The 24,915-nt window shown below is 36.8% G+C and overlaps 1 protein-coding gene and 1 long non-coding RNA gene across 2 annotated transcripts; both read left to right on the top strand.

Annotated features, from left to right (window-relative positions):
* The first annotated feature begins 4,241 nt into the window (after window positions 1-4,241).
* Window positions 4,242-13,695, top strand: LOC104970137 (NKG2-A/NKG2-B type II integral membrane protein). The gene is made up of 7 exons (XM_024992638.2): window positions 4,242-4,552; window positions 6,396-6,506; window positions 7,069-7,167; window positions 7,662-7,715; window positions 8,255-8,406; window positions 10,469-10,569; window positions 10,891-13,695. Exons 2-7 carry the CDS (start codon window positions 6,437-6,439, stop codon window positions 11,006-11,008), a joined length of 594 nt encoding a protein of 197 aa, XP_024848406.1. The 5' UTR covers window positions 4,242-4,552; window positions 6,396-6,436; the 3' UTR covers window positions 11,009-13,695.
* A 7,122-nt stretch (window positions 13,696-20,817) lies between these two features.
* On the top strand, window positions 20,818-23,968 carry LOC132345340 (uncharacterized). Its single transcript, XR_009494631.1, has 3 exons — window positions 20,818-20,874; window positions 22,705-22,815; window positions 23,376-23,968. It is a non-coding gene; the product is annotated as an uncharacterized lncRNA (long non-coding RNA).
* The last annotated feature ends 947 nt before the right edge of the window (window positions 23,969-24,915 follow it).

Raw genomic sequence — 24,915 nt, 5'->3', positions numbered from 1 at the left:
GGACATGATGTGTACAAAATTATTTAATTGAAACCAGAAAAGTATATGATAACATGAATAATACATTTAACACTTGCCTTGTAGCTCAGCTGGTAAAGAATCCGCCTGTAGTACAAGAGACTTCAATTCAATCCGTGAATTGGGCAGATCACCTGAAGAAGGGAATGGCTACCCACTCCAGAATTTTTACCTGGAGAATTTCATGGACAGAGGAGGCTGGTAGAGTTGATGCATTTGCAAAATGTTGGACACAACTGAGTGACTTTCACTTTTCACTTCAAATTTTAAAAGTGAATATTACTGAATTTTACATTATTTGGCATCACTAATGAATGCTTCACTTGCTATAATTTAATGAAGTGGGTAATAGAATATTATTTATTTAGTTTATTAATATAAAATATAATAAAGATATCTCCATATAGGTTGCCATTAGCAATTGCTATAGAAAGTTCAAATATTAGTCTATATTACTAGGACATAATAGAGTTTGCAAATAGCTTACAAACAGCTTACAAATACCTGAGAAAAGAAGAGAAGTGAAAAGCAGAGGAGCAGGAAAAGATATACCCAACTGAATGCAGAGTTCCATAGATTAGAAGGAAAGAGAAAGCCTTCTTAAGTGAACAATACAAAGAAATAGAGGAAAACAATAGAATGGGAAAGACTAGAGATATCTTCAAGAAAACTGGCGATACCAAGGGAATACTTCATGCAAAGATAGACACAAGGGAGGACAAAAATGGCAAGGACCTAACAGAAGCAGAAGGAGAGGTGGCAAGAATACCCAGATAAACTGTACAGAAAAACTCTTAATCACCCAGATAACCACAATGGTGTGGTCACTCACCTAGAGCCAGACATTCTGAAGTGTGAAGTCAAGTGGGCCTTAGGAAGCCTTACTAAAAACAAAGCTAATGGATGTGGTGTAATTCTAGCTGCTCCTGCTGCTAAGTCACTTCAGTCGTGTCCGACTCTGTGCAACCCCATGGAGTGTAGCCACCAGGCTTCTCCATCCATGGGATTCTTCAGGCAAAAACACCGGAGTGGATTGCTATTTCCTTCTCAAATGCATGAAAGTGGAAAGTGAAAGTGAAGTTGCTCAGTCGTGTCTGACTCTTAGCAACCCCATGGACTGCAGCCTACTAGGCTCCTTCATCCATGGGATTTTCCGGGCAATAGTTCTGGAGTGGGGTGCCATTGCCTTCTCCCAATTCCAGCTGAGCTATCCCAAATCCTAAAGAATGATGCTGTTAAAGTGCTGCACTCAATATGCCAGCAAACTGGAAAACTCAGCAGTGGCCACAGAACTGTAAAAAGTCAGTTATCATTCCAATCCCAAAGAAAGGCAATGCTGAATAACATTCAAATTATCTTACAATTGCCCTGATTTCACATGCTATCAAGATTATGGGCAAAATCCTTGAAGCTAAGCTTCAGCTGTACATGAACAGAAAACTTCCAGATATTCAGGCTGGATTCAGAGAAGGCAGATGATCAAATTGCCAACATTCATTGAATCATAGAGAAAGCCAGGGAGTTCCAGAAAAAAATCTACTTTTGCCTCATCGACTCTGCTAAAGCCTTTGACTGTGTGGATCACAACCACCTGTGGAATATTCTTAAAGAGATGGGAATACCAGACCAATTTAGTTGCCTCCTGAGAAATCTGCATGCAGGTCAAGAGGCAACAGTAGAGCAGGACATGGAACATTGGAATGGTAAGTTGGTTCCAAATTGGCAAAGGAGTACATCAAAGCTGTATATTGTCACCCTGTTTATTTAACTCATATGCAGAGTACATCATATGAAATGCTGGGCTGCATGACTCACAAACTGGAATTAAGATTGCAGGGAGAGATATCAACAACCTCAGATAGCAGATGATACCACTTTAATGGCAGAAGGTGAAGAGGAACTAAAGAGCTTCTTGATGCAGGTGAAACAGGAGAATGAAAAGATGGCTTAAAATTCAACAATCAAAAAACACAGATCATGGCATCCAGTCCCATCACTTCATAACAAATAGATGGAGAAAAAGTGGAAACAGTGTCAAATTCCATTTTCTTCGGCTCCAAAATCACTGCGGACAATGACTGCGGCCATGAAATTAAAAAGTTCTTGCTCCTTGGAAGTAAAGCCATGACAAAATTAGATAGCATATTAAAAAGCAGAGAAATGACTTTGCCAACAAAGGTCCATATAATCAAAGCTATGACTTTTCCAGTGGTCATGTATGGATCTAAGATTTGGACCATAAAGGCTGAGAGCCAAAGAATTATGTTTTCCAGCTATGGTGCTGGAGAGAGTCCCTTGGACAGCAAGGAGATCAAGCCAGTCAACCCTCAAGGAAAAAAACCCTGAGTATTCATGTGAAAGACTGATGCTAAAACCGAAGCTCCAATACTTTGGCCACCTGGTGCAAAGAGCTGACTCATTGGAAAAGACCATGATGCTGGAAAAGATTCAATGCAAGAGGAGAAGAGGGCCACAGAGGATTAGATGGCTGGATGACCTCACTGACTCAATGGACATGTAGTCTTGTGTGTGCTCAGTCTCTTCAGTCATGTCCGACTGTGTAAACCCATGGACAGTAGCCCCACTAGGCTTCTCTCTCCATGGAATTTTCCAGGCAAGAATACTGGAGTGGGTTGCCATTTCTTTCTCCAGGGGATCTTCCTCAGCCAGGGATTGAACCTGGGTCTGTTGCATCACAGGCAGATTCTTTACCATCTGAGTCAGGGAAGCCCTTCAATGGACGTGAATTTGAGCAAACTCAGGGAAATAGTGAAGGACAGGGAAGCTTTGCCTGCTGGGGTCCACAGGGTCACAAAGAGTCAGACACAGCTTCATGACTGAACAACAATAAACTGGTATATAACTACAAATTTATATTCCATTTTTCTTGATTTTAGAAAGCTAAAAATTTGACTGTGTGGATCACAGTAAACTGTGGAAAATTCTGAAAGAGATGGGAATACCAGACCACCTGACCTGCCTCTTGAGAAATTTGTATGCAGGTCAGGAAGCAACAGTTAGAACTGGACATGGAACAACAGACTAGTTCCAAATAGGCAAAGGAGTACGTCAAGGCTGTATATTGTCACCCTTCTTATTTAACTTCTATGCAGAGTACATTATGAGAAACGCTGGACTGGATGAAACACAAGCAGGAATCAAGATTGCAGGGAGAAATATCAATAACCTCAGATACGCAGATGACACCACCCTCATGGCAGAAAGTGAAGAGGAACTAAAAAGCCTCTTGATGAAAGTGAAAGAGGAGACTGAAAAAGTTGGCTTAAAGCTCAACATTCAGAAAACGAAGATCATGGCATCCAGTCCCATCACTTCATGGGAAATAGATGGGGAAACAGTGGAAACAGTGGCAGACTTTATTTTTCTTGGCTCCAAAATCACTGCAGATGGTGACTGCAGCCATGAAATTAAAACACGCTTATTCCTTGGAAGGAAAGTTAAGACCAACCTAAATAGAATATTCAAAAGCATAGATATTACTTTGCCAACAAAGGTCTGTCTAGTCAAGGCTATGGCTTTTCCTGTGGTCATGTATGGATGTGATAGTTGGACTGTGAAGAAAGCTGAACGCCAAAGAATTGATGCTTTTGAACTGTGGTGTTGGAGAAGACTCTTGAGAGTCCCTTGGACTGCAAGGAGATCCAACCAGTCCATTCTGAAGGAGATCAGCCCTGGGATTTCTTTGGAAGGAATGCTAAAGCTGAAACTCCAGTACTTTGGCCACCTCATGGAAGAGTTGACTCATTGGAAAAGACTCTGATGCTGGGAGGGATTGGGGGCAGGAGGAGAAGGGGACAAAACAGGATGAGATGGCTGGATGGCATCACTGACTCGATGGACGTTGAGTCTCAGCGAACTCCGGGAGTTAGTGATGGACAGGGAGGCCTGATGTGCTGCGATTCATGGGGTCACAAAGAGTCAGACACGACTGAGCGACTGAACTGAACTGAAAAAAGTTTAATATGTAGTAACTCTTCTGAATTAGGGACAAGTATTCTTAAATACAAACTGTCAATGGAATTATGATTTCCTCCATTATAATAGAAATGACACAATGAGATTATATGGAAAAAATAAATAATGCCTAGATTTAGTAAACTTATCTAAAAGTAAAACTTAAACATTGAAGTTACTCTTGACAAGGCGTAAATGTTCAGCATTGATGAATGAAGTGAAAGCAAGTTAACAGCATGGTGATCATGTCCTTTGTCCCCCTATATCTTTTAGAAAGTGAAATCAATTCTCAGAGGAACTCACCAAAGAACAAACTAACTGATACACTACATATCCAAAGTCTCCTATATTCTGGAGTTGTGTGACGAGATAAACTGTCTTCAAAATACCCAAGTGTAAGAATTTCCTGTTTCAGTGACACGGTGATAAGAATGTACTTTTTTCACTATTGTTTCACTCTGGGCCTTCACAGGGCAGTCTGTGAAGACCACAGACATTGTTTGATTTTCACAGTAACCTGGCCACTCACGAGAAGAGGCAGGACTCTGGCCTGTAGAAGGTATGTGTTTCCCTCTCCTTTCTAATTCCTCATCATATTTAGCAGGAGATTACAAATGCCAATGTGGTTCAACTTAGGGACAATTACTAAGCAAACAAATTAAAGAGATATTGGTATCTGTATTTGATATTTTGGTATTTTAATTTTGGGAGAAAGTAAGAATAAAATAGGAAGTATTTGGGAAGATTTCTTAAAATGTTCAAATTCTTGCCTGCAGACGTTATTCAAGTGAATACATACATGTGTAACTGATTTTGTTAATCATTGCAATTTAAGACGGAGTATCAGTAGCATCAGGACAAGGGACAGTTAACATTGTATTTTGTCATCAATAGACATATAATTAGATGCAGTATTAAATATTTAACTCAGCCCTTAAAAATAGAATCTTAAAATGGATTCATAGAATTGTGAATGGCCAATATAATTCTTCACTGATCTAGTTAAAGTAAAAGTCAGTATATGGTACCTCCAGTAAAATGCTGGATTACCTCAATTATATAGGATCAAATGCTTTATAAAAACTTGATCACAATATTGAAGAAAGATAAATCACACGAACACAGAGATTTCTGTCTAATAAATTACATTGCCTGATATGAATAATACAATGGCAATTGCATTAAAATAAGAAATAAAATAAAAGTCAAATTTAATATTAGGTTTTTTACTTGCTTTATATCATACATATTTTTATTCTCATTTTAGATTAGTAAACTCATTTGCTAAATACTAAATAATTTTTAAAGGTCACACATTGTAAATTTGAAGGCCAGAATTAATTGTAGATTGCACTGACTACAGAATCCATTAACTGAATTATTAAGGCACATTATTGACTTCTTATAATTGCTGATACAACTAAAGCTTCCCTCATTGACTTAACAGCCTCAGGATCATCCTGGAAGTTTGTACCAACATTGTTCTTCCATAAATGATGTATGCTTTTCCTTATCATTTTGTGATTTTGTATCTTAGCCATTGTCAATTGTCAATTACTCATGTAAAATAAGTATTTAATGTCATTTTAACATTGTTTTGTCTTTATATGATAAAAACTTTTGGAGAATTTAATATGTCATGTACCATTTTTAACATGTAAAATATTTCTTTAATTTTTTAATGATTTCTTAGCGCTCCACAATCACTCAAAATAGAATTATTTGATAGCATCTCATTCCCTTTTCATTAATGAATGTCCCAATTAAAGTAGTTTAATGCAGAGTGTACCATATATGCCAATACTGTTATTCCCTCATCAGAGAAAGCTGTCTTTAACTTTTAATGGATTTTAAACTTACCTATATAATTGGTGCATGTTTTTCCAATATGGACTTTAATTTGAACAAAGATATTATAACAATTTTAAAGGGTTTCTGTGAATTTTGACTTTCAATTCATCAGGATATTACTATTCATGAACTTTTCCAGTAATCTGCTAATTTTCATTGTTCCGATAAACAAGTAACATTATGTCAAACAGAATATTTTTTTAAATATTTACTTGTTTTTAACTGATTGATGACTGGTTTACAGTATTGGTTTGATTTCTGTCACACATCAGCATAAATTAATCATAGGTGTACATATGTCCCCTCCTTTCAGTTTGCCTCTCACCTCCCGCCCATTCCCACCACTCTTGGTTATTAAACACCAAATACTATTTTTAAAACTACTTACTCTATCATGAAACAGTTGTCTAAAGGTTTACTGAAATGAGAACCAAACTTGGATTTGCTCAGTTGCTAAATAAGTGCTGTTAACTGATCTCACACATCACCCAGTTTAACTCTTCAAGGTTTCTTGTGATTTTATACACCATTTATTAACTACTTATGTGAAGTTTCCATAGAGCAACATCCTTGACATTAAACAGCCACAGAAATGAAGAACCAAAAGGAAAGCTACTCGGAACCGAGTCTGGTTAAGGACACCAGGAGACAGCAAATGAGAGGTGAGATCCTGAAAAGATCAATTTTAACAGCTGAGCAGGAGAAAACCTACGTGGGATTAAACTTTCAAATTGCCTTTCATTATGTCAATGGAATGACAGGAACTACCCCTGCAAGTGTAAAGCATTTACCCGCTTACATGTTTTTATTAATGAGACTTAGAGCTGGAGTTTGAAGTACAATATTCTAATATGACATATGTGCTGTGCTGTGCTTAGTCGCTCAGTTGTGTCCAACTCTTTGCCACCCCATGGACTGTAGCCCGCCAGGCTCCTCTGTCTATGGGGATTCTCCAGGCATGAATGCTGGAGATGGTTGCCATGCCCTCCTCCAGGACTACCTACCCAGGCATTGCTGTAATTTGTAGTGTTTGATCTACAACTCGTGAAGCCTTATATTCGCTGAAAAAGGAATGGTATATTCTGAGAGGAGGATTGCAATGGTAGATATTGTTTTGGGGTCCAAGTTGATGTCTTTGAATTCTCACGGATGTGGGATCTTTTGTTCTTCTAAAATAACTGTCTCCATCACTCCTTTCTCAGTGTTCCTTTTCTCTCCCTGCAGATTCACCATCAGCTCGAGAGAAGCTCATTGTTTTGATCTTGGGAATCGTCTGTTTTGTCTTGATGTATACTATAGTAAGAGTGATAACTTCTATTCCACGTAAGTCAAGTTTTGAAAGACTATGATTGAACCTTTCATTTTAATGATTGTCAGTGCCTCTAAAATATCATATTATTATGGAATAGAACTCTTATTTTAATGCATGCATTTAGCCTAAATATTGAAAGGCAAATGAGTTGAGCAAAGTGTAAATTACAGAATGATTGTAGGGAAAATTAAATATATACACAGATACTTTCTGATTTCATAACTCAAAGATATACTTTAAGAAACTGAAACACCTTATTGAGAAAAACAAATTAATTCTTGAGATTGCTTGAACCAACTATTGTAAGAGGTGGTGGAGTCTTTTCATTAAGATATATGAAATATACACCCCCCAGTCTTCATTACCTCATTAATTATTCTTAAAGCAATATTTTCCAGATCATCCTAAATCCTACAAATACCAGGTTTAAACTAAAAATTAAAACGATTATTATCTATTTAAATCAATGTTAATATTTTAAAAGATTACTTCCATTTTTTTCTAGGTACCCAAATATCAGAACAGAATAAGATGTCTCTGGTAACAAAGCTCCCGAAAGGTACATAATGATTTCAAACTTCTATTATAAATATAGTTTGTATTTTGTCTCTCTCTTAGGCTAGTGAAGATAGAAACAGATCTGGGGATAAAACATAAATTATAAAAACAGGCAACAATATTCCTAAATAATGATTATAGGAGAGTCTTTCTCCCTATGCAATAATATGATCACCATATCCATTGTTGGCAATTGGCTGTAATTTCCTCCTGTTATAATATGATAAAAGACAAATAATTTTGCTATTCTAAAATAGAAGTTTCATTTCTTGATTTTTAAGACATGTAACTAGTAGATATTTCTATGTGTTTGCTTTATATGGGGACATAAATTGGGATATGAGAGCAGACCCTCTCTATGAATGTATGAATGAGACTTGTTTTATATGTCTTTATATGCAGCCTTGAGGATGCATAGATATGTTATTTTATATATGTGTATGTATGCATACATGTTTATATCTATGCATATGTGTAAGTTAATTTTTTATTTTTCAAATTCAAATTGTTTTTGAATAGTAATTCATAATCTTTCTTCAGAATGTCATTGTGGTCATTGTCCAAAAGACTGGCTTACATATTCCAACAACTGCTATTATGCTAGTTTGGAAGCAAAATCGTGGAATGAGAGTTTGATATCCTGTGCTACTAAGAATTCTACTCTGCTTTATATAGATAATGAAGAGGAAATGGTAAGCTATTAAATGTTTCCAACACTTTGCTAAAGGCTTCATTTAGTCAACATTATATTTGTTAGGATTCACTTGTGCTTTTGTACATATTTGTAGCTTGTTTATTTTAAGGTCTGCTAGTATTCCATTAAACAATGGAATATAACTTTATGATACTTTATTTACATTTTTATACCATTCATGCATGTGTAGTAATTTCTGGTTCTTGCTTTTCATAGAAAACCATGCTTCTACAAATGCTATTAAATTCTAAAATACACTGTGCTGTCTAATTTTACCATACATCAAGGAAAATAAACATATGATTTTGCCTATAGAATTGTGTAATTGCGCATCAGATCATGGAAAAGAAGTTTCAACTTCCCAGCAGCCCCACCGCTCTGTAATATCTTACCATGTCTCCACCTCCTTATTTACTCACTGTCTTGACTTTTGATATTATAGAATCTCTTTGATTGTTTTTGAATCCCGTGTTCGTGCTTAGTCGTTCAGACATGTCCGACTCAATGCAACCTCAATAACTTCAGCCTGTCAGGCTCCTGTGTCCATGGAATTTTCTAGGCAAGAATACTGAAGTGGGTTGCCATTTTCTACTCCAGCACATGGAATCATACAGGTTGTCCCTGTCTCATCACTGCCATATGATATTTTGCAGTTCCTCCAACTTTTTGCATTTGTGTGAAGTTTGTAAATTTCCACAGCTCATTGTGTGAATTCAACAGTAAGATCCATTCTTTCCAATCCTGCTGGGTGGAGATGGAGTCTTACACCCTCAGGGATAAAGAGGCTTCTTAGCTTCAGTAGTTTTAGTCAAGACATCCCCTTTGCTGGTCCCACTCCCACCCCTATCACCCAACCCTAGTGTCTGTCAGTGGAGGAAACAGAGGCAGTTTCTCTGACTGCTGCTTGTTAGTAAGTGTCCTGATGGATCACCTTGTAAGGCTTACCTGGTGTTGCCTACACGATTCTCTCAACACACAGGAGGAACGGATTACCTGTGCCACCCCCAACAGCTAGGTTAGGTATGGGGTGTTTGGGAAGTAAGAGGCCTAGGTCACTTTCACCTGGTTGGTGGGGAGATACAAGATGCCCCTAATTATCTTCCCCTCACCTCCCACCTTGTTTTCTCATCACGGAGAAGTGATTAGTGATTACAGAGGAGTGGGGCTGCTAGGAAGTCTCAAGCCACAACATCCTTCTCTTTCCACCTTTCAGAGTTCTCTTTTCTCGTGTCTTTCATTAGTCCCATGTTTACAGTTGAACTTAGCAGGGAGGAGCAGAGAGAAATGAGTCTCTGACCCCTTGTCAGGTCCACTGGATTCCACCAATACAGAAACAAATGGCTTTGAGGTTTATCTAGTCAAAGAATAGTGTCAGGCTCAGAAAACCAAATCCGGCTCTCATGTCACTTATTTTCTCAATTTCATTTCCTTAATTTCCCTCTAAAACTGAAATTCTAAGAAACATAGAATAGTAGAGAAATCCACTGATATTGTCACAATATCCAGAAAAATGAATGTCATAGAATCTAAAGACTTATTTAAAGCCTTGCTATGTTAGTTTTGACATGAGGAAAAATGAAATTATATGAATCAGAATTTTCCTCATTGCACATATTGAATTATTCCACCTTCTTATCCCTTAGGCTTAATGTTAGATGCGGTTCACAGCTGTAAGTCTCCCCAAGTTGTTATGCAAGGTGTATTCTTTGTGGGATCCCTACAACTAATTCATGTCTTTGTAAATATTCCCTTTATTAAATGGCTGTGGAAAAAAAAAAGGAATTTTCCTTATTAACATTAGAACACAGTGACACTGATAAGTATAAATGTTGAGTTAATTTTGAACCAAAAGTACAGATAGTGGTTAATATTTATGGCACTATTAAAACTTCGAACTTTCAACTCCTATGCTTTTTAGTGTTAGATTAGAATCTAACATACTCAATTTGTTCAAAGAATGAAAGATGCTATGAAAGAACACATCCTTTGACTTGCATTTAAAAATTAACAAAAACATTTCATAATGACTATTTAAGTGAAAATTCTTTACTTTGGGCTAGAAATTTCTGATGTCCCTATCAATTATATCATGGATTCAAGTCTCTCGTGAAGGCCGCGGTCATCCTTGGAAGTGGCTAAATGGTTCCACTTGCAAACTACAGTAAGTTTTTTAAAAGAATGCTATATAGAGGAGGAAAAATACAAAAAAGAAATATTTTTAAAATAACATGAATACATTTGTCTTAGTCAAATTATAGAAAGCTGAAGGGAGATACTGAAAGTTAATAAAATGTTGATACCAATGTTGAAAACTAGGCTACTCTGTAGCCCGATTTCCTAGTAACAAGCTCGTACTGAAATTTTATTAAAGACTTCATTACCCATTTTCAAAATATCTTGTATTACAGTTACACGGAAAATGCTATTGTTTCTTGAGTTGTCTTCATAGAATGTAACAGAATTATGCATTTTTCCATAACAGGATAACAGACAATGTACTTGGTGAACGTAACTGTGCTGTACAAGTTTTATGGGGCATAAAAGCAGAAGACTGTCAGTTTCCAAATGCATACCATTGCAAGCATAAGCTTGAGAATTAAAATATGAGTTTGGATGCTGTTGGGTAACTTGACCTTTTATGAAATGGAAATCATATTCTGATTGCATACATTTTAAAATGAATTATATTATTTTTTCTGATAATGAATGTTCTTCAAAAACAGTTGAAATATAATTGTGTGTGCTCATTGTTCAGTTGTGTCTGACTCTTTGAGACCTCATGGACCATAGACTGTCAGGCTTCTCTGTCCAAGGAATTCTCCATTCAAGAATACTGGAGTGATTCTATTGCCAGAATTTTAAGGAATTTCCACACTCTTCTCCATAGTGACTGTACCAGTTTGCATTCCCATCAACAGTGTAAGAGGGTTTCCTTTTTCTCCACACCCTCTCCAGCAATTGTTGTTTGTCGACTTTTTTATGGTGGCCATTCTGACCGGCAGAGAGGATACCTCATTGTGTTTTTAATTAGCATTTCTCTAGTAATGAGTGATCTTGTGATATAAGAAAGCTACATATCTTTTCGTGTGTTTTATTAGCCCTCTGTATATCTTCTTTGGAGAAATGTCTGTTTACTTCTTTGGCCCACTTTTTTTTTTTTTTTTAAACTTTACAATATTGTATTGGTTTTGCCAAATATCGAAATGAATCCGCAACAGGTATACATGTGTTCCCCATCCTGTACCCTCTTCCCTCCTCCCTCCCCATACCATCCCTCTGGGTCGTCCCAGTACACCAGCCCCAAGCATCCAGTATCGTGCATCGAACCTGGACTGGCGACTCGTTCCATATATGATATTATACGTATTTCAATGTTTAGCCCACTTTTTGATTGGTTGTTCATTTTTCTGGTATTGAGCTGCATGAACTGCTTGTATATTTTGGAGCTTAATTCTTTGTCAGTTGTTTCATTTGCTGTTATTGTCTTCCATTCTGAAGGCTGCCTTTCCATCTGGCTTATAGTTTCCTTCGTTGTGCAAAAGCTTTTAAGTTTACCTAGGTCCCATTTGTATTTTTGTTTTTATTTCCATTACTCTGCAAGGTGGGTCATAGAGAATCTTGCTGTGATTTATGTCAGAGGGTGTTATGCCTCTGTTTTCCTCTAAGAGTTTTAAGAGTTTCACTCCAGTACTCTTGCCTGGAAAATCCCATGGATGGAGGAGCCTGGTAGGCTGCAGTCCATGGGGTCGCTAAGAGTTGGACACGACTGAATGTGTCCAACTTTCACTTTTCACTTTCATGCATTGGAGGAGGAAATGGCAACGTATTCCAGTGCTCTTGCCTGGAGAATCCCAAGGACGGCAGGGCCTCGTGGGCTGCCGTCTATGGGGTCGCACAGAGTTGGACACAACTGAAGTGATTTAGCAGCAGCAGTGTTAAATTTCGGAGAAGGCAATGGCACGCCACTCCAGTACTCTTGCCTGAAAAATCCCGTGGATGGAGGAGCCTGGTGGGCTGCAGTCCATGGGGTTGCTAAGAGTCAGACACGACTGAGCGATTTCACTTTCACTTTTCACTTTCATGCATTGGGGAAGGAAGTGGGAACCCACTCTAATGTTCTTGCCTGGAGAATCCCAGGGACAGTAGAGCCTGATGGGCTGCCGTGTATGGGGTCGCACAGAGTCAGACACGACTGAAGCGACTTAGCAGCAGCAGCAGCACCAGTGTTAAATTTAGATCTTTAATCCATTTTGAGTTTATTTTTGTTTATGGTGTTAGAAAGTGTTCTAGTTTCATTCTTTTGCATATGCTTTACTGGTTTTCCCAGCATTTGAATCAGTTCTAATGAGGTGGATGAAACTGGAGCCTATTATATGGAGGGAACTAAATCAGAAAAAGAACCCTCAATACACTAGATTAATGCACATATATGGACTTTAGAAAGAAGGTAATAATGATCCTATACGCAAGGCAACAAAAGAGACACAGATGTAAAGAACAGACTTTTGGAGTATGTGGGAGAAGGCGAGGGTGGGATGATTTGAGAGAATAGCATTGAAACATGTATAATCCCATATATAAAAGAGATGACCAGTGCGAGTTGAATGCATGAATCAGGATACTCAGAGCTGGTGCTCTGGGACAACCCAAGGGATGGGGGAGGGAGGAAGGTGAGAGCGGGGTTCTGAATGGGGGAACACATGTGCACCCATGGCTTTTTCATGTCTATGTGTGAGAAAAATACCACAATATTTTAAAGTAATTATCCTCCAATTAAAATAAATAAATTAATTTAATAAAAAAAAAGGCTACTGGAGTGGGCTATCATTTCATATTCCCTGGAGGACCTTCCTGACCTAGGAATCAAGCCCTCATCTCCTGCACTGGCAGGCAGTCGTTTTACCACTAGTGCCACCTGGAAAACCCCACTGAAATATCATATACACATCCAAATATAGGTATTGTTCTTTTGTGTCTCATTTTTTTTGCTCAACAGTATGTTTATGGCATTCAAACTTCTAAAAGATTGCATCCTGTGTGAGCCCATTTCCATGTAATATCAAAAATAGGAGTAGAGAGACCAAAAGTAGATTAGTGCTTACTAAGGGTTGTGAAGAGACGAAATAGGAAAAGACTGCAAATTGCTTAGGGATGAATGCTTTCTAGAGTTTGAAAGTAGTGATGGTTGTAAACTGTGAATAATTTTAAAATCATGGAGTTATATATTTTAAATGGATATATTTTATGTTCTGTAAATTAACACCTAATAAAGTTTTTAAAAAAGTAAGTGCTTTGGGACTGCATTTAATCTTTAAAATAATTTCTGAAGATAATCGTCTTACAATATTGACTCTTCCAGTCAATATTCATGCTTTATCCTTCCAATCAATTAGGTTTTCTCTAAATTCTCCCTATTTTATTGATCAATTTTTATTTATTATTTTTTTGTGTGGTATGTGGTATCTTGATTCAGTGACCAGGGATCGAACGCCCACTCCCTGCACCGGGAAGCAAGTAATCCGAACCACTGGACCACCAGCGAAATCCCCTTAGAATATCTTATAGTTTCCAACATAGAAATTTCACACAAATATGGACATTTCATAGCCATGCTTTTGTAAATAGAAATTTTGTTTTTAAATTCGTAGTAATTGTTGCTGCTACAAATAGAATTGTGCCCAATGACTTCTCTGATTGTACATATTAATTTTATTATTTCAAATATATATTCCTGTGGATTGTTTATGTAAATAGATATTGCATCTCTGAATAATCACGTTTTATTTCTTCCCTCCAGGTGCAATAACTTTATCTTATTTTTCTTTTCTTTTTTTTTTTTCTTCTTGTTTTTGACTTATTTTTACCAAATTGGCTTTTATTTCCATCATTGAACAGATGATACAGTAAAGGTCTTATAAGTATCCTTCCTATACTGGGGGAAAATATTTCAATATTTCATTGCTCAAATATGAGGTCTTTTTAAAGGTTTTTTCATATACCTTTCTAACATAAAAGCAATTCCATAGCATTCAAAAAATTTTATAGGTTTTGTATGCAGTCATGTTACCATTTTAATATTTTTCTTTCAATGAAATGAGAACATTTTTAATGTTTTTGAAATATCTCTTTCCTTCAAATGTTGACCAATTATGCATTCTTGAAATAAAACAACAAAAAACATTCTGTATTTTCTTCCTTTGAAAAATCACTGCATATATCATATTTAGATTAAGATGATTTTCTTCATCCATTTATCACAAGGAGTTTGGAGTGAGTCCATTGATATTATGTAACTTGACATGTTTTGTTATCAAGGCTCTTTGGAAGCCTCTGTTTTACGGTGAAAGACCTGGCATAGTTTTAAGTGTTATTATTCACTACTGTTAGCATTAGAGCTCCTAGAATTTTTTGTAGGAAGGTTTGTACAGTGAACCTAATATATTTAACACATGTTAAGCTTATACAGGTTTATGGTTGTTGTACTACATTTGTTAATTTGCATTTTGTAGACATTCTATTTCATATGGATTTTAAAAAGTTCTTATAATACAGCTTTATTGTCTGTTTAACGTACGTAAAAACCATAATGGTTTTGTCAGGTTTCAGTTCAGTCACTCAGTCATGTCTGACTCTGCAACCCCATGGACTGCACTATGCCAGGCCTCCCTGTCCATCATCAACTCCTAGAGCTTGCTCAAACTCATGTCCATCGACTCGGTGACACCATCCAACCATCTCATCCTCTGTTGTTCCCTTCTCCTCCCGCCTTCAATCTTTCCCAGCGTCAGGGTCTTTTCCAGTGAGTCAGTTCCTCCCATCAGGTGGCCAAAGTATTAGAATTTCAGCTGCAGCATCAGTCCTTCCAATGAATATTCAGGACTGATTTTCCCCAGGATGGACTGGTTTGATCTCCTCCCAGCCCAAAGGACTCTCAAGAGTCTTCTCCATCACCACAGTTCAAAAGCATCAATTCTTCAGTGCTCAGCTTCTATATGGTCCAATTCTCACATCCATACATGACTACTGAAAAACCAAACTTTGTCTAGACAGACCTTAAAGCAGTGTCTCTGATTTTAATATGCTGTCTAGTTTGGTCACAGCTTTCCTTCCAAGGAACAAGCATCTTTCAATTTCATGGCTGCAGTCAAATCTGTAATTTGGAGTCCAAAAAAATAAAGTCTCTCACTGTTTCCATTGTTTCCCCATTTCTTTGCATAAACTGATGGGATTGGATACCATGATCTTCGCTTTCTGAATGTTAAGTTTTAAGCCAGGTTTTTCACTCTCCTCCTTCACTTTCATCAAGAGGCTCTTTAGTTTTTTGCTTACTGCCATAAGGGTGGTGTCATCTGCATATCTGAGGTTATTGATATTTCTCCCAGTAATCTTGATTCCAGCTGTGCTTTATCCAGCCTGGCATTTCGCATGATGTGCTCTGCATGGAAGTTAAATAAACAGGGTGACAATATACAGCCTTGACATATTCCTTTCCCAATTTGGAACCAGTCTGCTCTTCCATGTCTGGTTCTAACTGTTGCTTCTTGACCTACATACAGATTTCTCCAGAGGCAGGTCAGGTGGTCTGGTAATCCTATCTCTTGAATAATTTTCCACAGTTTGTTGTGATCTACACAGTCAAAGGCTTTGGCATAGTCAAAGCAGAAGGTGTTTTTCTGGAAGTCTCTTGCTTAGGCATATATAGCAAATTTTTGGGAAATGTTCGTTTGAACTTAAAAAAGAAGAATATTCTATGTTAGTGTATGTGTGTGTGTTCATATATGTACTGGTTACTTGTCTAGCTTAGATATTTCTATTGCCTACTGCTATATCTGCTTGCTTGATAAGTAGTAGAGATAAATTGTTTAAATTTCCATTTATGATTATTTATGCATGGTTTTCAAATCTGTGTTGACCTTGTGCTATTCAGTACATACATTTTTTAATTGCTAATAGCTTAGATACTCAATATATAATTATTAAACAGGCTCCATCTTTTGTAACATGGTTCTTGGTTGATACTGTGAGAGTACATTAACTAAAGCAGTTTGTGTTCTTTACTTTCCAGTTCATGGCTTTTGATAAAATAATATGGCTCATTAAGTGAGCAGTTATTAAAATAACTGTTTTACATACATAGCTGTGTTAAACAAAATATTTTAAAATATAAACATTCTTAAAATTTAAATGGAAAGCTATTCCATATATGTTTAATATGAATTTAGCATTTATACCCTCTATTTACATATATTATTTATATGTAAGTACATATAGTTAATATTTAAGTATAATATATTGTTACTTTGAATTCTACATTATGTTGTTTTCTTAGCTTTCACAATAAATATTTTTAACTTTCTTTTATAGAATTTATCAATTTAATATGTCTTAGTTCTATAGGTGGAGAAGGCAATGGCGACCCACTCCAGTACTCTTGCCTGGAAAAATCCCATGGATGGAGGAGCCTGGTAGGCTGCAGTCCATTGGATCGCTGTCGGACATGACTGAGCGATTTCACTTTCACTTTTCACTTTCATGCACTGGAGAAGGAAATGGCAACCCACTCCAGTGTTCTTGCCTGGAGAATCCAGGAACAGGGGAGCCTCGTGGTGTGCTGTCTATGGGGTCCTGCAGAGTCGGACACGCCTGAGGCAACTCAGCAGCAGTTCTATAAGTGCCCTACGTTTTACAGTATGCATTCTTTACTCAATAGTCCAGTAAGTTCATATTTTTGTACTTTTCTGAAACAACGAAAAGACATAATTTCTCTCTACTATTTTCACTGCTCATGCCAGTTTTGCTGCCTTGAATTCTAATACAAACATATATGCACAATTTGATACTTTATCATTACTATTGTACCTGTCAATATCTATTTGGATATATCCACAAAAGTTCTTTTCTTCAATTCTTCTTTCCTTTCTGCATATCCAAATTTTCAACTACAATAAGAGTTTCTTCATTATAAGACCTTAAAATGTTTCCTTTACACAGAGTTATTTCGTAATTTTGGCAATTTCCCTCCATTTAAAAAACTTCCTAGAAATGAATCCATCTAGCCATCTTGTTAGAAGGATAATATCGCACTTACTATGGACATGTAATTTATCTATATTTCTTAGGTCACTAGGTACTGTCATTTTAGATTTAGTCACAAAAACATTTTATTAATAAACAGTAAATTCAAAATACTCTTAGTATTTTGAGTATTTATCTTGGCTCTAGGTGGACTAACCATTCTGCTGCTACTGCTGCTAAGTCACTTCAGTCGTGTCCGAATCTGTGCCACCCCATAGACGGCAGCCCACCAGGCTCCCCCGTCCCTGGGATTCTCCAGGCAAGAACACTGGAGGGGGCTGCCATTTTCTTCTCCAATGCATGAAAGTGAAAAGTGAAAGTGAAGTCTCTCAGTCAGGTCCGCCTCTTAGCAACCCCATGGACTGCAGCCTACCAGGTGGCAAAAATACCCAGAATACCTGTGACTACAGCCATGAAATTAAAAGACGCTTACTCAATGGAAAGAAAGTTATGTCCAACCTACATAGCATATTCAAAAGTAGGGACATTACTTTGCCAACAAAGGTCTGTCTAGTCAAGGCTATGGTTTTTCCTGTGGTCATGTATAGATGTGAGAGTTGGACTGTGAAGAAGGCTGAGCACCGAAGAATTGATGCTTTTGAACTGTGGTGTTGGAGAAGACTCTTGAGAGTCCCTTGGACTGCAAGGAGATCCAACCAGTCCATTCTGAAGGAGATCAGCCCTGGGATTTCTTTGGAAGGAATGATGCTAAAGCTGAAACTCCAGTACTTTGGCCAGCTCATGCGAAAAGTTGACTCCTTGGAAAAGACTCTGATGCTGGGAGGGCTTGGGGGCAGGAGGAGAAGGGGATGACAGAGGATGAGATGGCTGGATGGCATCACTGACTCGATGGACGTGAGTCTCAGTGAACTCTGGGAGTTGGTGATGGACAGGGAGGCCTGGCGTGCTCCGATTCATGGGGTCACAAAGAGTCGGACACGACTGAGCGACTGAACTGAACTGACCTGACCTGTACAGAAAAGCTCTTAATGACCCAGATAACCACAGTGGTGTGGTCAATCACCTAGAGCCAGACATTCTGAAGTGTGTAGTCAAGTGGTCCTTAGGAAGCCTTACTAAAAACAAGGTAGTGGATGTGGTGTAATGCCAGCTGAACTTCCAAATCCTAAAGAATAATGCTGTTAAAGTGCTGCACTCAATATACCAGCAAACTGGAAAACTCAGCAGTGGCCACAGGACTGGAAAAGGGCAGTTTTCATTCCAATCCCAGAGAAAGGCAATGCCGAATAATGTTCAAATTATCCTACAATTGCACTCATTTCACATGCTATCAAGATTATGCTCAAAATCCTTGAAGCTAAGCTTCAGCAGTACATGAACAGAAAACTTCCAGATATTCAGGCTGGATTCAGAGAAGGCAGATGATCACATTGCCAATATCCATTGAATCATAGAGAAAGCCAGGGAACTCCAGAAAAAAATCTACTTTTGCCTCATCGACTCTACTAAGCCTTTGACTGTGTGGATCACAACCACCTGTGGAATATTTTTAAAGAGATGGGAATACCAGACCAATTTAGCTGCCTCCTGAGAAATCTGCATGCAGGTCAAGAAGAAACAGTAGAACAGGACATGGAACAACGGAATGGCAATTGGTTCAAAATTGGGAAAGGAATACTTCAAGGCTGGATATTGTCACCCTGCTTATTTAAATTATATGCAGAGTACATCATATGAAGTGCTGGCTGGATGACTCACAAGATGCAATTAAGATTGCAGCAGGAGATATCAACAACCTCAGATAGCAGATGATACCACTTTAATGACAGAAAATGAAGAGGAACTAAAGAGCCTCTTGATGCAAGTGAAACAGGAGAATGAAAAAGATGGCTTAAAGTTCAACAATCAAAAATCAGAGATCATGGCATCCAGTCCCATTACTTCATAGCAAATAGACGGAGAAAAAGTGGAAACAGTGTCAAATTTCATTTTCTTGGGCTCCAAAATCACTGTCTACAATGACTGCAGCCATGAAATTGAAAAGCGCTTGCTCCTTGGAAGTAAAGCTATGACAAAATTAGATAGCATATTAAAAAGCAGATATATCATTTTGCTGACAAATTTCCATATAATCAAAGCTATGGTTTTTCCAGTAGTCATGTATGGATTTGAGAGTTGAACCATAAAGGCTGAATGCCAAAGAATTGATGTTTTCCAGCTATGGTGCTGGAGAGAGTTCCTTGGACAGCAAGGAGATCAAGCCAGTCAACCCTAAAGGAAATAAACCCTGAGTATTCATGTGAAGGGCTGATGCTGAAACCAAAGCTCCAATACTTTGGCCACTTGATGTAAAGAGCTGACTCATTGGAAAGGATCCTGATGCTGGAAAAGATTCAATGCAAGAGGAGAAGAGGGCCACAGAGGAATATGTGACTGGATGACCTCACTGACTCAATGGACATGTAGTCGTGGGTGTGCTCAGTCTTTTCAGTCATGTCTGATTCTGTGACCCCATGGACGGTAGCCCCGCTAGGCTCCTCTCTCCATGGAATTTTCCAGGCAGGAATCCTGGAGCGGGTTGCCATTTCTTTCTCCAGGGGATCTTCCTCAGCCAGGGATTGAACCCAGGTCTGTTGCATCACAAGCAGATTCTTTACCATCTGAGCCACCAGGGAAGCCCATCATTGGACGTGAATTTGAACAAACTCAGGGAGATAGTAAAAGGGAAATTTTGCCTGCTGCAGTCCACAGAGTCACAAAGAGTCAGACATGGCTTCACGACTGAACAACAACAATAAATTGGTATATAACTACAGATTTATATTCCTTTTTTCTATATTTTAGAAAGACAAAAAATAGATGACAGTTAAAAAAGTTTAAAATGTAGTAACTCTTCTGAATTAGGGACAAGTATCCTTAAATACCTACTATTAATGGAATTATGATTTCCTCCATTATAATAGAAATGACACAATGAGATTATAAGGAAAAGAAATAAATTATGCCTAAATTTAGCAAACTTATCTAAAAGTAAAACTTAAACATTGAAGTTACTCTTGACAAGGAGTAGATGTTCAGCATTGATGAATGAAGTGAAAGCAAGTTAACAGCAGGGTGATCATGTCCTTTGTCCCCCTATATCTTTTAGAAAGTGAAATCAATTCTCAGAAGAACTCACCAAAGAACAAACTAACTGATACACTGCATATCCCAAGTCTCCTATATTCTGGAGTTGTGTGATGAGATAAACTGTCTTCAAAATACCCAAGGGTAAGAATTTCCTGTTTCAGTGACTCGGTGATAAGAATGTACTTTTTCCACTATTGTTTCACTCTGGGCCTTCACAGGGCAGTCTGTGAAGACCACAGACATTGATTTTCACAGTAACCTGGCCACTCACGAGAAGAGGCAGGACTCTGGCCTGTAGAAGGTATGTGTTTCCCTCTCCTTCCTAATTCTTCATCTCATTTAGCAGGAGATTACAAATGCCAATGTGGTTCGACTTAGGGACAATTGCTAAGCAAACAAATTAAAGAGATATTGGTATCTGTATTTGATATTTGGGTATTTTAATTTGGGGAGAAAATAAGAATAAAATATGAAGTATTTGGGAAGATTTCTTAAAATGTTCAAATTCTTGCCTGCAGACATTATTCAATGGAAAACTTTCATGTATAACTGAGTTTGTTAATCAATCCAATTTAAGACGGAATATCAGTAGCATCAGGACAAGGGACAGTTAACATTGTATTTTGTCATCAATAGACATAGAATTAGATATAGTATTAAATATTTAACTCAGCCCTTAAAAATATGTTATTAAAATGGATTCATAGAATTGTGAGTGGCCAATAAAATTCTTCACTTCTCTAATTAAAGTAAAAATCAGAATATGGTACCTCCAGTAAAATGCTGGATTAACTCAATTATATACTATCAAATGCTTTATAAAAACTTGGTCATAAATTTGAAAAAAGATAAATCACACTAACACAGAGATTTGTGTCTAATAAATTATATTGCCTGATATGAATACTACCATGGCAATTGCATTAAAATAAGAAATAAAATAAAAGGCAAATTTAATATTAGGTGTTTTACATGCTTTATAGCATACATATTTTTATTCTCATTTTATAGTAGTAAACTCATTTGCTAAATACTAAATAATTTTTAAAGGTCATACATTGTAAATTTCAAAGCCAGAATTAATTGTAGATTGCACTGACTACAGAATCCATTGACTGAATTATTAAGCCACATTATTGACTTCTTATAATTGCTGATACAACTAAAGCTTCCCTCATTGACTGAACAGCCTCAGGATCTTCCTGGAAGTTTGTACCAACATTGTTCTTCCATAAATGATGTATGCTTTTCCTTATCATTTTGTGATTTCATATCTTAGCCATTGTCAATTCTCAATTACTCATGTAAAATAAGTATTTAATGACATTTTAACATTGTTTTGTCTTTATATGATAAACTCTTTTGGAGAATTTAATATGTCATGTACCATTTTTAACATATAAAATATTTCTTTAATTTTTTAATGATTTCTTAGCGCTCCACAATCACTCAAAATAGAATTATTTGATAGCATCTCATTCCCTTTTCATTAATGAATGTCCCTATTAAAGTAGTTTAATACAGAGTGTACCATATATGCCAATACTGTTATTCCCTCATCAGAGAAAGCTGTCTTTAACTTTTCATGGATTTTAAACTTACCTATATAATTGGTGCAAGTTTTTGCAATATGGACTTTAATTTGAACAAAGATATTATAACAATTTTCAAGTGTTTCTGTGAATTTTGACTTTCATTTCATCAGGATATTACTATTTATGAACTTTTTCAGTTATCTACTAATTTTCATTGTTCCAATAAACAAGTAACATTATGTCATACAGAGAATTAGTTGTTTTTAACTAATTGATGACTGGTTGACAATATTGGTTTGATTTCTGTCACACATCAGCATACATTAACCATAGGTGTACATATGTCCCCTCCTTTGAGTTTCCCTCTCACCTCCCACCCATTCCCACCACTCTTGGTTATTAAACACCAAATACTGTTTTTAAAACTACTTACTCTACCATGAAACAGTTGTCTAAAGGTCTACTGAAATGAGAACCAAACTTGGATTTGCTCAGCTGCTAAATGAGTGCTGTTAACTGATCTCACACATCACCCAGTTTAACCTTTCAAGGTTTCTTGTGATTTTATACACCATTTATTAACTACTTATGTGAAGTTTCCATAGAGCAACATCCTTGACATTAAACAGCCACAGAGATGAAGAACCAAAAGGAAAGCTACTCAGAACCGAGTCTGGTTAAGGACACCAGGAGACAGCAAATGAGAGGTAAGATCCTGAAAAGATCAATTTTAGCAGCTGAGCAGGAGAAAACCTACGTGGGATTAAACTTTCAAATTGCCTTTCATTATGTCAATGGAATGACAGGAACTACCCCTGCAAGTGTAAAGCATTTACCCACTTACATGATTTTATTGATGAGACTTAGACCTGGAGTTTGAAATACAATATTCTAATATGACATATGTGCTGTGCTGTGCTTAGTCGCTCAGTTGTGTCCAACTCTTTGCCACCCCATGGACTGTAGCCCGCCAGGCTCCTCTGTCCATGGGGATTCTCCAGGCATGAATGCTGGAGATGGTTGCCATGCCCTCCTCTAGGACTACCTACCCAGGCATTGCTGTAATTTGTAGTCTTTGATCTACAACTCGTGAAGCCTTATATTCGCTGAAAAAGGAATGGTATATTCTGAGAGGAGGATTGCAATGGTAGATATTGTTTTGGGGTCCAAGTTGATGTCTTTGAATTCTTATGGATTTGGGATCTTTTGTTCTAAAATAACTGTCTCCATCACTCCTTTCTCAGTGTTTCCTTTTCTCTCCCTGCAGATTCACCATCAGCTCGAGAGAAGCTCATTGTTGTGATCCTGGGAATCGTCTGTTTTGTCTTGATATATACTATAGTGAGAGTGATAACTTTTATTCCACATAAGTCAAGTTTTGAAAGATTATAATTGAACCTTTCATTTTAATGATCATTGGTGCCTCTAAAATGTCATATTATTATGCAATAGAACTCTTATTTTAATGTGTGCATTTAGCCTAAGTATTGAATGGTTATTCTGAGTTGAGCAAAGTATAAATTACAGAATGATTGTAGGGAAAATTAAATATATACATAGATATTTTCTGATTTCATAACTCAAAGATATACTTTAAGAAACTGAAACACCTTATTGAGAAAAACAAATTAATTCTTGAGATTGCTGGAACCAAGTATTGTAAGAGGTGGTGGAGTCTCTTCTCTAAGGTTTTTGAAATATACACACCCCAGGACAGAGGAGCCTGATGGGCTGCTGTCTATGGGGTTGCACAGAGTCGGACACAATTGACCCAACTTAGCAGCAGCAGCAGCAGCAGTCTTCATTACCTCATTAATTATTCTTAAAGCAATATTTTCCTGATCATCCTAAATCCTACAAACACCATGTTTAAACTAAAAACTAAAATTATTATGATTTATTTAAATCAATGTTAATATTTTAAAAGATTACTTCAATTTTTTTTTCTAGGTACCCAAATATCAACAGAATAAGTCCTCTCTGGTAACAAAGCTTCGGAAAGGTACATAATGATTTCAAACTTCTAATATAAATATAGTTTGTATTTTATCTCTCTCTTAGGCTAGTGAAGATAGATTTTGGGGTAGAACATAAATTATAAAATCAGGCAACAAATATTCCTAAATAGTCATTATAAGAGAGGCTTTACTCTATGCAGCAATATGATCACCATATCCATTATAGGCAATTGACTCTAATTTTATCCTGCTGTAAGAGATAAAAAATACTGTTATTTGAAAACAGAGGTTTTTAGTATCATATCTAAAAAACCATTGCCTAATCCAGGATCACACTTTCACCTACGCTATCTAAAGCATTGTTTTTACTTCATGTTTGTGCTTTCATCCATTTTCAGTTAATTTTCACATGTGACATAAGGGAAATATGATACATCTTTCTATCCCTTTATTTAAATCTTTGATTTTTAACAATTTTGTTTTTAAAGTATATGTTTTGCACATATTAGTTAAATATATTTCTGGATATTTTATTATTTTGATCTAATTTATATGGAACATTTTTCTTTTTTTTTTCCAACTTTATTGAGCTATAATTGACATATAACACTGTGTAAGTTCAAGGTATACAATGCGTTGATTTTATACACGTGTATTGTAAAGTGATTACCACCAGCCACATAATCACCATTTCTCTCTTGTGGTGAGAATATTTAAGATCTTCTCAGCAACATGCAAGTATTGAATACATTATTTTAAATTACAGTCACAATCCTGTACATTAGATACTCATCGTGTATTTATTTTATAACTGAAATTATGTACCCTTTGAACATTTCTCCTCCTTCT

Source organism: Bos taurus, chromosome 5 (assembly GCF_002263795.3).
Source record: "Bos taurus isolate L1 Dominette 01449 registration number 42190680 breed Hereford chromosome 5, ARS-UCD2.0, whole genome shotgun sequence".
NCBI classification, from domain to species: Eukaryota; Metazoa; Chordata; class Mammalia; order Artiodactyla; family Bovidae; genus Bos; species Bos taurus.
This window is presented reverse-complemented; position numbering and strand designations above follow the sequence as displayed.